This window comes from Miniopterus schreibersii (assembly GCF_964146895.1).
Source record: "Miniopterus schreibersii genome assembly, chromosome: 15".
Lineage (NCBI taxonomy): Eukaryota > Metazoa > Chordata > Mammalia > Chiroptera > Miniopteridae > Miniopterus > Miniopterus schreibersii.
The window spans coordinates 21,367,996-21,380,459 of record NC_138115.1 but is presented as its reverse complement, the minus strand read 5'-3'; the positions used below and the strand labels follow the sequence as shown (position 1 = coordinate 21,380,459).

At 52.9% G+C, this 12,464-nt stretch overlaps 1 protein-coding gene across 3 annotated transcripts in view; it reads left to right on the top strand.

The window, feature by feature from the left end:
• Window positions 1-12,464, top strand: part of ATP2B2 (ATPase plasma membrane Ca2+ transporting 2) — a 166,925-nt gene that overhangs the window by 136,986 nt on the left and 17,475 nt on the right. For all 3 annotated transcript variants that reach the window (XM_081160201.1, XM_081160203.1, XM_081160202.1), the window contains exons 15-18: window positions 7,004-7,183; window positions 7,381-7,468; window positions 11,258-11,364; window positions 11,856-12,047. In XM_081160201.1, the coding sequence (XP_081016327.1) occupies window positions 7,004-7,183; window positions 7,381-7,468; window positions 11,258-11,364; window positions 11,856-12,047 (567 nt within the window). The remainder of the gene's footprint in view (window positions 1-7,003; window positions 7,184-7,380; window positions 7,469-11,257; window positions 11,365-11,855; window positions 12,048-12,464) is intronic.

Genomic DNA, 12,464 nt, shown 5'->3' with positions numbered 1-12,464 from the left:
TTCCCTGGTCCCCTTGGAGCCTCTGTTTTCCCTTCTTTCAAGTGAAAGGAGGTAGACGAATGCTCACCAAGTTTCCAGCCACAATGTTGGTTCCAAAGACCAAAAGAAACAAGGTTACTTACAGACTTGGACTTTTACCTTTAGGCGGCAGGGAGAGGAGTTAAGTGTGTGAGCTCAGGCATCAGACAGACCTGGGATCCTGAGTCCTAGCATTACTGGCTGTGTGACCTTGAACCAGTTACATAACCTCTCTGAGCCTCCATTTTCTCAACTATAAATTGGATAATAGTATTCTGCACGCACACACACCCAGGGATACTGTATTTCATCAGGTCATGTACATACAGTAAGCAACAGGAAGGTTGTCTGGCACAAGATAGGTGGTCCATAAATGTGGGTCTCCTTCCTTTCTGCTCCTCCCCAGTAGATGCATTATTCTGGGTCCAGTGACACATAGCAGTCCCTAATACAGAACCTGGCTTAAGGAAGGTGCTAGATAAGTGTTTGGGAAAAGAATGAATGAGAATGGATGAGACTTGAACCCCAACCTTCTAACAGGTGCTCATCTTACACACACATACACACGCACAGACCTTCTCACTCCCACCCAGAGCCTAACACAGCAAAGGCAATGAATGCCCTGGTGCTTGGCACCAGAGCCCAGATGTGTTTTCCTGCAGATTGCATCTCTCCCTGGACAGACAGGCCATTTTTCAGCCCCACTGCGGGACGCCTGCTCATTACCAGCTGCTATTGGGTTCAGGCTTCGCCTTGATGTGTTATCTCCTCACAAGCCATGGAGACTTGTGCCTACACAGTGCATGAGGCCAGCCTGTGACTCCCCTGTCCTCCCCATCCCCAGACTCCTCTCCAGCCCCACACACCCAGAGCTCCTGACTCACCACCCTGCCTCACGCTGAGGTGGAGTGGAAAGTAGTATCAGACACACATGTTTTTGGCCATGACTACAATAATAAGAAGTGTATTTTATGTCATGACTCAGTAAACACACATGCTTAACCAAAATAAGAATCTCACAACATAATATGATGCACTTAAGTATTTTCTATTCTCTTATATTTCTTTTTTTCCTTTTTAAATGCTGGTCACTGCCCACTAAACTGATTTCACATTCCACTAAAGCAGAAGGGTGTCACTCAAGGTTCGCACTGCTGATCCAGCCCAAACACCTCCGCACACCCCCAATATGCAGATGAAAACACTGAGGCCCAAACAGGGAGAGTGACATTCCCAAAGTCTCGTTTTAAGTGGCTGAACAAATTCAGGTGAGAACAAGTTTTCTGTCTTCCTGCCCCAGGACCTTCTCCTGGGTGCCACAGAAAAAGAAAAGGCAAGTAGCGCTAAATCAGGAGGGTGAGGAAAGGAGAAAGGAGGCTTGAGAGGGGCTGAGCCGGGTCCCCGGCATTTCCTGTTGACAGCATGAACATCCAGAGGCTCAGGCTTCAGGCTCAGGCTGTGGGGGGAGGGGAGGGGTGCTGTTCCACCCAGCAGGACTGGGTGCACTTTCATCCTGGAGGCCTCTACAGTGAAGAAAATGGGCCTGGGTCCTAGCCCCAATCCTGCCATTAGCAAGCCTTTTCCCCTCTCTGTGCCTCAGTCTCCTCATCTGTAAAATGGAAGGTTGGCCCAGGTGCCCCTTAGGCCATTTCCAGGCTCTCACATTCTGAACCAGCTGACTGGAAGGCTTACCTTCACACCTTTCTTCACTTCCTTCAGTCGGCACATCTCACTTGGCTCACCCCCAGGATGTAGATTTGGAAGTTGTAAGCTGTGTTAGAGAGCAATGACTTACAGACGTGACACAGCAGTCAAGGGACATGGGTTCTAATCCAGCCCCTGCCAACTCCTTCACAGAAAACCTCAGTGCATCATTTTCCGGGCCTTAGTTTCCCCATCTAAACAATGAGGAAGTTGGACGTTCACAAGTAAGGGACACAGCAGGGTTACTGGTGACACTGCTTGAAGGTTTAAAAGCTCTAAACTGTTGATTCAGCATCTCCCAGAGGGGACACAGGGCCTGAGGAGACTAGAAGGTGTTGATTTTGATTTTTTTTTAGGCTAACTAATTTATTGTAGGTGGAGTCAAATTCAAAAGGCTCAATGACATAGACAGGGTGAAGTAGCCCCTATTTCACCCCCAATGCCTTGGTTCCCACTCAGAGGCAGCCACCCTCATCAATGTCTTGGATGACCCCTGGGGAATGTCTATGCCTACAGTGAGTGTGTTTGTGTCAGGTTCTCCTAGGCAACCTCGAGGCCGGCCAGGGTGCAAACCTCAGCTTGGACCCCGTGTGGGGTCCTGTAAGCATGTTCAGATTCGTTCTACAGCTGCCACAGGGAAACAAACTCAGGCTCCATAGTTTCCCCATCTGTCAAGGGGGAGAATCTCAGATTGCCTTCTTCCCTCAGGAAGACAAAGGACAGAACTGATAAAAAGAGACTTGCCAAAAAAAAAAACCACCATAGGACGCTACCACGGGTACATTTTCCCAGGCTGGTTGAGGCCAGCCTAGATAGAGCCGTCGGGAGAGTGCTGGTCTGGGATTTGCTGGGTTAACCGGGGGTGTTGGAGCCCTTGGAGTCACAGACAACGGCTGTCACCAGAAACAGCAGATGTTTAAAAGCCTTTATTTAATGAAAACAGGAAGCACCCATTTCCTGGCTGTTTTTCCTCAGTGAGAAATATTTAGGATAATTTTAGCAAAAGAAGGAATCTTTTTTTTAATTTTACAGCTATTTTATCTATGTAGAAAGCATATTTCGACCAGATTGCTGTCTCTAGGGCTTGAGTTTTAATCATCTCTGGATCCTCAGTGCCCAGAACCATTAAATGTTCAATAGCTACTTGCCGAATAAATGAATGAGCGGCAATAGGAGGAAGTACTGAGAGCAGTTGAAGGAAGTGTCCCCTGGGGTTGGAGGAAGCAAGGATGGCTTCATGAGTAGAGAGCATTTCCCATGAAAGGGGACATTCCAGGCAGAGGGCACAGCACAGGCAAAGGCAAGGAGGTGGGAAGGGATGCTCAGTGTTGGGGACTAGCGAATACCCCAGTTGGATTTAAAAGAAAAAAGGCCAGAAACAGATCTTGGAGCTAACTTGTGAAAGGTTTGCATGTCCCCATGCAAATCCACCCAGCTGGCTGTGTATAAAATCACATGTTCCAGCTCAGACTTCAAGGGACTTAAGCAAGAGATGGTTCACAATGTCCCACATTTACAGAGCATCTTCCCTGTGCCAAGCCCCCTGGAGGGTTCGAGCAATGGGCAGTGCCCTCCCTCCAGAGCCAAAGCCTAAGGAAACGTCTGGCGAAGGGGGAAATGTAGATGCACAGCACACAAGAGCATGAAGCAGGACAGGGCTGAAGCCCAACAAAGGTGTCCAGTTAGGAGGGCCACTGCCCAGAAAGCAAGTGGAGTATTTCAAGGTGGCCAGGGTCCCCAGGTGTTTCCAGGTCTGCCCCACATTTGAGGCAAGTCACAGACCCCCTAAGGTATCGGACCCAAAAGTCATGGTGGGGTGCCCATCCATCCCACTATCCCAACACCAGCTCCCCCTCATGCCCAGATGCCCACTGCACCCCACCCCCACTGCGTCTGCATCCATGCACCCCCTCTGCATCCCTCCCCACCCCAGCAGAAAAGTACAAGCAAGGAAGACTGGGGTGTGGGTGCAGGTGCACTCACGTCACCAGCATCTGCAGGCCCTGTGCTTGGTGCTGTTCAGCCCTTGTCACAGAGCTCCCCAGCCTCGCTGAAGGGTGGAGACAGCCATCCCCACTTCACAGATGAGGAAACCAAAGCTGGGGTGGGACCCCAGGGCAAAGCCCTGAGCCCTCTATCCCCAGGCAGGGAAGCTTCCACTACATAGAGAAAAGTGTAGGGCCCATAATAATTAGCCTCCTCCATTTTCTCCCCAGTTGACCTATTCAGGGGAGACCCAGAGGATGGGGTTCCAGGCAGGCAGAGTTTAGCTCCCCGAGGCAGTCTTGAAAGCAGAAGTCTTTCTAAAACATGGCACCAATAACTCCCTTCCCGGTTCAGAATTTACTGTGGCTCCCAGGCCTGAAGGAGCAAGGCCCTGGTTCCGGCCCCTCAGGCCCCTCTCCAGCCTCATGGTCCCTTCCTCAGCCCCTCCAGGCCACCCGCAGCAGTTCGTCTGCAGCACCCTCCCCACCTTCTCTGCCTGTGCACCACATGGGACAGTCTTCTGCAGCCAGGACACAATAAACCAGTCATCTATGTAGCCCAGCCAAGGCAGCTTGCCAGGCACCAGAGCCTCAGTTAGTGGTTAGTGTTGGCTGAACAGAAGCAGCTCTGACATCCTCCCCTCCAGGAAGCTCTCACAGATTTCTCCTCCCCACATACCTCCTCCTAAAGTAACAGCATCCTCCTCTGTGCTCCCAGAGCCTTTTATGCAGAGCTTAAGCAAAGATAAAGACCCTGCCTCCATACAAGAGTACAGATCTGACCCAGAGTAATCACTCTCTTATCTGAAAAAAGAACAATTATGTGAAGTATGTGGAAAGGCACGATAGACTTGTCCACTGTGGAGGGATCAGGCTAGGAGGCAGTGAGCACCCTATCATCAGAAGATTGCAAGCAGAGGCTGGCCAACCATCTGTCACGAACACCTGAGAGGAGATCTAGGCAATGAGCACAGGGTCAGACTCATAGCCTAAAGCTCCTTCCAACTCCAAGACCTCAAGTTTCTTTGGAACAAATATAAACTAAATTGCTTATTTAGGCCAGGAGCCAGATAAGATACGTGTTCCCAAAAGAACAGTGGCTCCTTCCTATCCTCTGGGACAGGAGACAGTGGGGGCTGCTGCCCGGGCACCAGCCATTGTGAGGATATGATAAATTATGTAAACAGGATCATGGACATTCCACATCCCCACTCTCTCCGGCTCCATGAAAAGAGGTCACATTTGCCTATGTGAGCAGCTGCTGTGGCACGAGTCAGAGACCTTGCTCATGAGCCCATTCCTGAGTGGGCCCCCGAAGACTCTTCCATTGCCCTGGAAATACACCTAGAAGAGGCCATGGTCAGCTCACCTGTGCTAGTCCCTCAGTGACAGGGAGATCACTACCTGCACCACAGAGCAGGTCTCCTAGGGAACTCATAGTGGAAAGGCCTCCTTACCTGGGCCTGGACCCTGCTTTTTTGTGCCATTTGTTCCTCGCTCCACCACAAGGTGGTCATCCTCAGGAGTCTGGATTTTCTCTACAAGGCAGGGTGGAGCCCCTGAAGGAGGGTGACCACAGGCTGAACTTCAGGCAGGTCGCTGGTGGTCAGGGTAAGGAAAAGAGGGGCAAGGCCAGAGGAAGGGAGACTGTGGAGGGGCTGGACAATGACCTTTACTTGAGATGGTGGTGTTGATGGTGTGGACAGAGGCCAGATATTTCCAAAGTCGATCCTTGTTCTTAACATCCTGAGGTCAGAAAGGGGACCAGCAGGCAGGAATTATCAACAGTCAGGTTTTAGACCAACATTCTAACTCTGTTTGCTAGGGCTGCTGTAACAAAATGCCACAAACCGGGTGGCTCAGACAACAGAACTGTGCTGTCCCACGGTTCTGGAGGGTGGAAGTCTGAGATCAGATGTAGGTCGGTTGGTTCCTTCTGAGGCTCTGCGGGAAGGATCTGTTCCAGGCCTCTCCCCCAGCTTCTGGTGCTTTGCCGGCAACCTTTAGCAGCACCATGATCTCCGCCTTCTTTCTGTGTGTGTGTCATGTCCAAATTTCCCCTCTTTATGAGGGCATTAGTCACATTGGATGAGAGTCCGCCCTAGTGACCTCATCTTAACTTGATTACCTCTGTAAAGACCCTACCTCCAAGTAAGGTCACATTCTGAGGTCCTGCAGGTGAGGATTTCAGGGTATTTTTGGGGTGGGGGGTGGGGGACACACACACATTTCAGCCTGAAACAGCCTTCAAACTCTCTCAATAATGACTTGGAAGCTTTAGCTCCCTGAGACACCTCCAGTGTGGAAGTGAGCTCCCGGGCACTGAGATGTGCAGGAGGGTGTGTGGGACTCAGCTCCTCCATGCCTGAGATTCTACAGTGCTTTGGTCTTTTAGTTCACAGGATTTTCTGCCCTTGACATGTCCTCTCCTGCTCAAAAAATGTTTTGCACCAAATATCGCCTTATTACTTTATTATCTGTCACTGTCCATGGGTAAGAATTTTGTTTGGTTGGTCTGTGTTGTCCCTAGAGTTGATCTGTGTTCTGGCAGCCCCAGGCTGGGTTTTGCATCCTAATTGCTGGCCAAACCCACAGCTCTGCATAGGGTTGGAGACAGGATGAGGGGACAGGGGTGAGGCTGGCTCTACCTGGCCTGATTGGTCCAGATGTTACTCTGTCATTACAGAGAGAGCAAGAGGCAGTTGTTGCTCTCACAGGGAAATGTCATGTATTACATGAAACATCATCATTTGCATTTATTCTAAGCCAGTGTCACATTCTGTAAATAAAAAGCCCCCAAATGCAATTCCTGCCCTCCCCCCAAAAAAACCTGAAAATACACGAACATATTTTTCATTGACTGCAGGAAATGTGCACATGGATAAAGCAGGGACAAGATCCTGTGCAGTAGTAGAATGTTCTATACTCTCACCTGGGGCCAGACTTGAGGGAGTATTTTTTGGGATCTTTCTCAGGATCCTTGCCCTGGTCCAGATAGCATTGGTTTCATCCTAGCATGGACTATCATGGTTGATAGGTGGCGGCTACCTGGGACTCTACAGAGAACAATTCTGAGACCATATCACGGTTTAATCAGAAGGTGCTGCGATTGATTAACAATGCCTGCCATGGCACAGCAAGGGTGGAGATGGTCTATATGCCATCAGTATCTCCTGGTGATCTAGGCCCCTTACAGTGCAGCCATCTGTGAGCAGAGCTCACTCTGGAATCCATGAAGACAGGGAGGGACTGCCCAAGGTGGTGCCCACCCCCATGGCTCCTGCCCTCCCACCCAGGTCCCAGAAGCCATCCGAAAGTGCCAGCGGGCAGGCATCACAGTCCGCATGGTCACCGGCGACAATATCAACACAGCCCGGGCTATCGCCATCAAGTGTGGCATCATCCATCCTGGGGAGGACTTTCTGTGCCTTGAGGGCAAGGAGTTCAACCAGAGGATCCGGAACGAGAAGGGGGAGGTATGTGGCCCAATGCAGAGGGTACGCAGAGGTGTGAGCTTGGACAGGGGGCTGGGAAGCATGGGTGCTGCATGGTTGTCCAGAAGCCAGTCCATGTGTCAAGAGCCCTGTGATTCTAGGCGAGTCCCTTCCTTTCTCTGGGCCTCAGTTTCTCTCCCCAACCCCACCGACCCGCCCCCTCCTGCATCCCTCTCCAGATTGAGCAGGAGCGAATCGACAAGATCTGGCCAAAGCTGCGGGTGCTGGCTCGCTCCTCGCCCACGGACAAGCATACCCTGGTCAAAGGTAAGACTTGGGCGGGCACAAGCAGTTCTGAGGCCCAGGTACCAGGCCTTTCCAGACTTTCCTCCCTGGTACCTGAAGCTTCTTTCCAGGACAAAAGGGCTTTTGCCTGGGGCTCCCCACACCTGGGACACCCTGATCTCATCCCCTTTGCAGCCCTGGAGGCCTCCTAAAGGCCACAGTGAGATGAGGAGATTGTGAATCTTCTCTCTGGGCTTCACTTCCTATAGGGAGCAATGAGGCTGCCTATCTAGGCACTAAAACTCATGGCCCGAGGGCTGAATGGGGCCCACAGACATGTTTTACTTGGGTGGTACAACACACCTTTTTTATGTTGAATTTGAATGACTTTATACAGACCCTGCTCTCTCACATTTGATGCCTTCCATCTTCAACACTCATTGTCTGACACTCAGCGCACTTCATTTATTTATGCTCTGTCTGGCCCTAGAGCTTGGGATTTTGAGACCTTTAATCTGCTTGGTCTCTGAGGCCCCTAACCAACCTCTGTAACCAGGACCTTGAGGATGGCCTGTCCTGGGAAGAGCAACCTGACAGATGAGGCCAACAACCAGCATCTTTCTCCTTCCCTGTCTCCCTCCAGATAGAGGTCACACCCCTTGTTGAGTCCACCCAGGTGGCCAGATGCTGGGTACTTTCAGAGTCACACAGCCCTGGGTTTGAGTCCTGGCTCTGCCACTGACTTACTCTGTGGCCTTGGGCAAGTCCCTCCCACTCTAGGACTCAATGTTTCCACCTGTAGGATGGCCATACAGGGAAGGCTCTGGCTGAGGGCATCCCTAGGACATCTTGGATTCCTTTCCCAGAGGTATTACGCAAGGACACTAATGGAGGCAGATCTGGCCTGGGAACAGAAACACAGAGCCCCAGAACTGCAAATACCCAAGCAGGAGACACCCCCCCAATCCATCCCCATTTCTTACTCAGTCACTTGTTCATTCATTCACTCACTGTCTTGATAAATGTTTATTGAGGATATACTACTATGTCCTGGGCCCTGCTTTTGGCAGCCATGACCCTTCCCTCTTGGAATTCATGGTCCAGGTTCCATCTGGCAGATATTAAATAGCTGGTTTCCCTACATAGAGATAAAGGCTGCACTGAGGGGAGAAAAAAGTGTCAGATCACAGGCCATGGAAGGTGAGGAGGGAGTCCAGGAGAAAGGGCCAATGTTTCAGGCAGAGCAGGGAACTGCGCTATGAAAGCCCAGAGGCAAAGACTTCCAGGAACCTTCTAGGTGTGGAAAGAAGTTCACTTGGCTGGGCCGGAACCTCAAATAAGAGAGGGAGATTAGAGGAGGAGACCAGAGAAGGAGGTACCAGCCTCAGATCATACAGGGCCTGGAACTCCAGGACAGTGACCTGCACAGTCAGCTCAGGGTGGGGACTGTGGGAGGGCCTTGAAGGGAGATGCGCTGTTATAGAAAGCTCACTCCCTGCTGTGTGGAGAGTGGCCTGAAAACAGGACTACGAGGATTGTCCAGCTGTGAGAGGTGACACCTGGACCGGGGTGGTGACAGCACCGGTGTACTGAAAGTTAGGAGATCTGAGAACTGTTTCTGTGGTGAAAGGGCCTGGGCCTGGCAATTGTTTGGATGTGGTGGAAGGATGAGGGAGACACAAGGTCCAGGATTCCCTAAGGCTCCCCCTGTTTCAGAACCTACTGGGTACCAGCATGCCATGTGGTTTTTGAGCAGGCAGCTGGGCATTAGGAATTGTGAGAGAAAGGACAGATTTGAGGGGAAACTTGGTAGCTGAGCTGAAGGCCCTCGGACATCCAAGTGGTGATGTCTGGAAGACAGCTGGACATCCGTGGCGTCAGGGCTCAGGAGACAGCTGGCCAGAGATGAAGACACAGGTGGGGTATGCTGAGCAGGGAGAGCAGAGGAGCCGGCTCCAAGGACCCTCACACCTGAGGCTGAGATCTGTCAGCAGAGACCAAGGAGTGGCAACCAGAGGGGTGGGAGGACAGCCAAGAGCAGTGGTATCAGGAAGACAAGGAAGGAAGCCTGGTGAAGAGGAAGGAGTGGCCCACAGTGTGAACAGCTCCTGAGAGGTCTAGAGAGACAGGATAGGGATATGACCATAGGAGGTGACCCTAGAAAGGCCCCTGGTGACCGTGCATGACAGAGCCATGTCAGTGGAGTGGCAGGGCCATGCCAGCACTGGAGGTGGTGGACAGGGGTCTGGTGGAAGGTGTCCTCCCAGCTCTCCCCTCTACTGGGAGCAGTAGGACGCCTGTGAAAAGGCAGGTGCCAGCCTGGGGAGCCACAGAGAAAAAATAGGCCCTTTCCCTGCCTTGGAAGAGCACCCAGGCAGGCCAAGTGACCCAACAGGGATGAGGGCCTCAAATAGCAAGTTCAAATGCCAAGTGGACAGAGACTGGATAGTCCTGGACAGCCAACAGCTTAGGGAGCAGCCAGGACAACCCCTGGAGCACATGCCTTGGAGCTGGGCCTTGAAGCAGGTAGAACTTTGACAGTAGCAAAGAGCTGGGGGTGAGGTAGGGAGTACAGTGCCGAAAGTCAGGGAACTCATTCCCTCACTCCACAGGCTGCTACTGTTTGCCAGGTTCAGGACAGGGAGACACATGGCTGGATGGGAGCGGCAATGAACTCATTAGGGCAGAGATCCTCAGTGGGTCACAAGGCTTCCCAGACAAAGTGGCCTCTGAGCTGAGACTACAGGTGGGTGACAGGGGTAGCTGGCTGAGGGAATAGCCTGTGCAAAGACAGGGCCAAGTGGAACCGGTGCTGCAGGACCAAGAGCCATCCCTGTAGTGAAATCACAGGTTAAGGGTGGCCAGGGGTGAGAGAAGAGGTGATCAAAGAATGGGCAACTTCTGACCATGGAGGACTTGGTGAGCAGAGCTAAGAACGCAGGCGTCCTTCTGAGTCCAGGTGATCAGCAAAAGAATGACGCTCAGCTGGTGCCGGGGGGACAGGTTCAGACTCGGTTATTAGAAAGACCCTGGGGCTGCTGTGCAAATTGGAAGGGAATCCCTGGGTTAGTGAAGGGGGCACAGAGATGCTGGTGGTAGAAGGCATGGGGACAGAGAGAAATGGAAGGATCTCAAAGGGATTCCGGAGCCAGGATCCTCAGGCCTTGGTGATACAGTTGATGTGCAGAATGAGAGAGGGACATGTCAAAGATTACAATGAAATTTCTGTCCTGCCCATAAACTCCACACATGCCCAGTGATATCTTTCCCCCGCCCTTTTCCACTAGCCCCAGCTCAGTGACAGGGGCCACATGTCATCTGTTCATTCTGTTATTTGCTGAGGATTTTATTGATGAAAAATGTCTGGAGAGAGATCAAGGCCAGTACAGTGGGTCAGGTGGCACAGTCCAGACCTCCTCAGGTGGGACTGGACCTCCCAGAGGGGTGGTGCTGGGGAAGCACATGGTAGGAACCTGGCAAAACCCTGGAGCCCGTGGAGCACAGGAAAAAGGGAGGCAATTCTGGCCAGGGTGGCTGATGCTGTGGTCATGGGCTACAGAGAGAAGAGAGGGTGCCAGAGAGGTGAGTAGCCCAGACTGTGGAGGGTTGCAAGCCAGTACTGGGCTAAGGTGGCTGACATCCCCTGCAAGCGTTGGGAGCTATAGGGGAGCCTGGAGGAGGGGAGAACCACAGGGATGGGGGTGGCAAGGCAGAGGCCAGAGAGGAGGCTGTGCCCAGCCCGGTGTCCTCCTGAGCATCAGGACTGGCCAGGCTGTCCTTGCCCCATGGAGCATCCCAGGGCCCTGAGCATACTCCTGCCCCCTCCCGCAGGTATCATCGACAGCACACACACCGAGCAGCGGCAGGTGGTGGCGGTGACAGGGGATGGCACCAATGATGGTCCTGCACTCAAGAAGGCCGACGTGGGCTTTGCCATGGTAGGAGCGGCTTGCAGGGGACCTAAGGAAGCGTCTGACAGGAGCTCATGGGCAGGGGATTAGGGGAACATGGACAATACAGCCTCAAGCTGGCAGTGCAGGACCCCCAGTTCACACTGAGCCCACCCACTGTCCACCTTAGGTGCCCAGTGCTCTAGAGGCTCAGCCTGGCCCCCAGGGTCTCCCTGGAAGGGCAGAGGGAGGCTCCCTGCAGTAATGGGTTTGGGTTGTGGGGGAAGGGCCAGAGAGAGGCTTCCTGAAGGCAGAGGGCTGGCCTCAGGGTGCTAGTCTATCAGAAGTAGGTGTGTGTACATCCATATGCGTCCCTGTGCACACATGAGCGTGCCACATGATCTCTCTGTGCTGGCAGCTGGGTGTATGTATGTAGGAGGCTGTGTAGGACTGAGGATGTGTAGGGGGTGAAGACAGTGTTGCTAGAGCTGCTTCCCTCCTCGGTTGACCCACCCAGGCTCCTGTCCCCATCCCCACAGGGCATTGCAGGCACAGACGTAGCCAAAGAAGCCTCGGACATCATCCTGACAGATGACAACTTCAGCAGCATCGTCAAGGCGGTGATGTGGGGCCGCAATGTCTATGACAGCATATCCAAGTTCCTGCAGTTCCAGCTGACAGTCAATGTGGTGGCTGTGATTGTGGCCTTCACAGGTGCCTGCATCACACAGGTGGGTCCTCCGAGGGGCAGGCAGGGCGGAGCATGCCGAAGCCTGGGGGAGAGCAGACACCCACACGGCATCCCATGTTGTCGCACCATCAGTGGAGTGCCTGCTGAGGGCCATGAACTGCAGGCACCAGCCCTGTGGAGCAGAGGAAATGAGGCTCAGAGATGTGGCAGGGTTTGTCCAAGGTCACCAGGCAAGTGGGAGGTGTCGGTCCTCACTCCCACATCTGCCTGGTGCAGGCACAGTCCTGGCCCTTGCTCCTGGAAGTGGGAGAGGAGATCCTCAAGGGAAGGCAGAGCTCCTGGACACATAGAGGACCAGAGGGAGGGAGGGCCAGGGCAGGGCCCAAGGGAGATCAAGCAGCCAGATGGGGAGCAAGGAGCTGGCAGGATCCAGGGGGCCTTAGTTGTGACCTGGGGT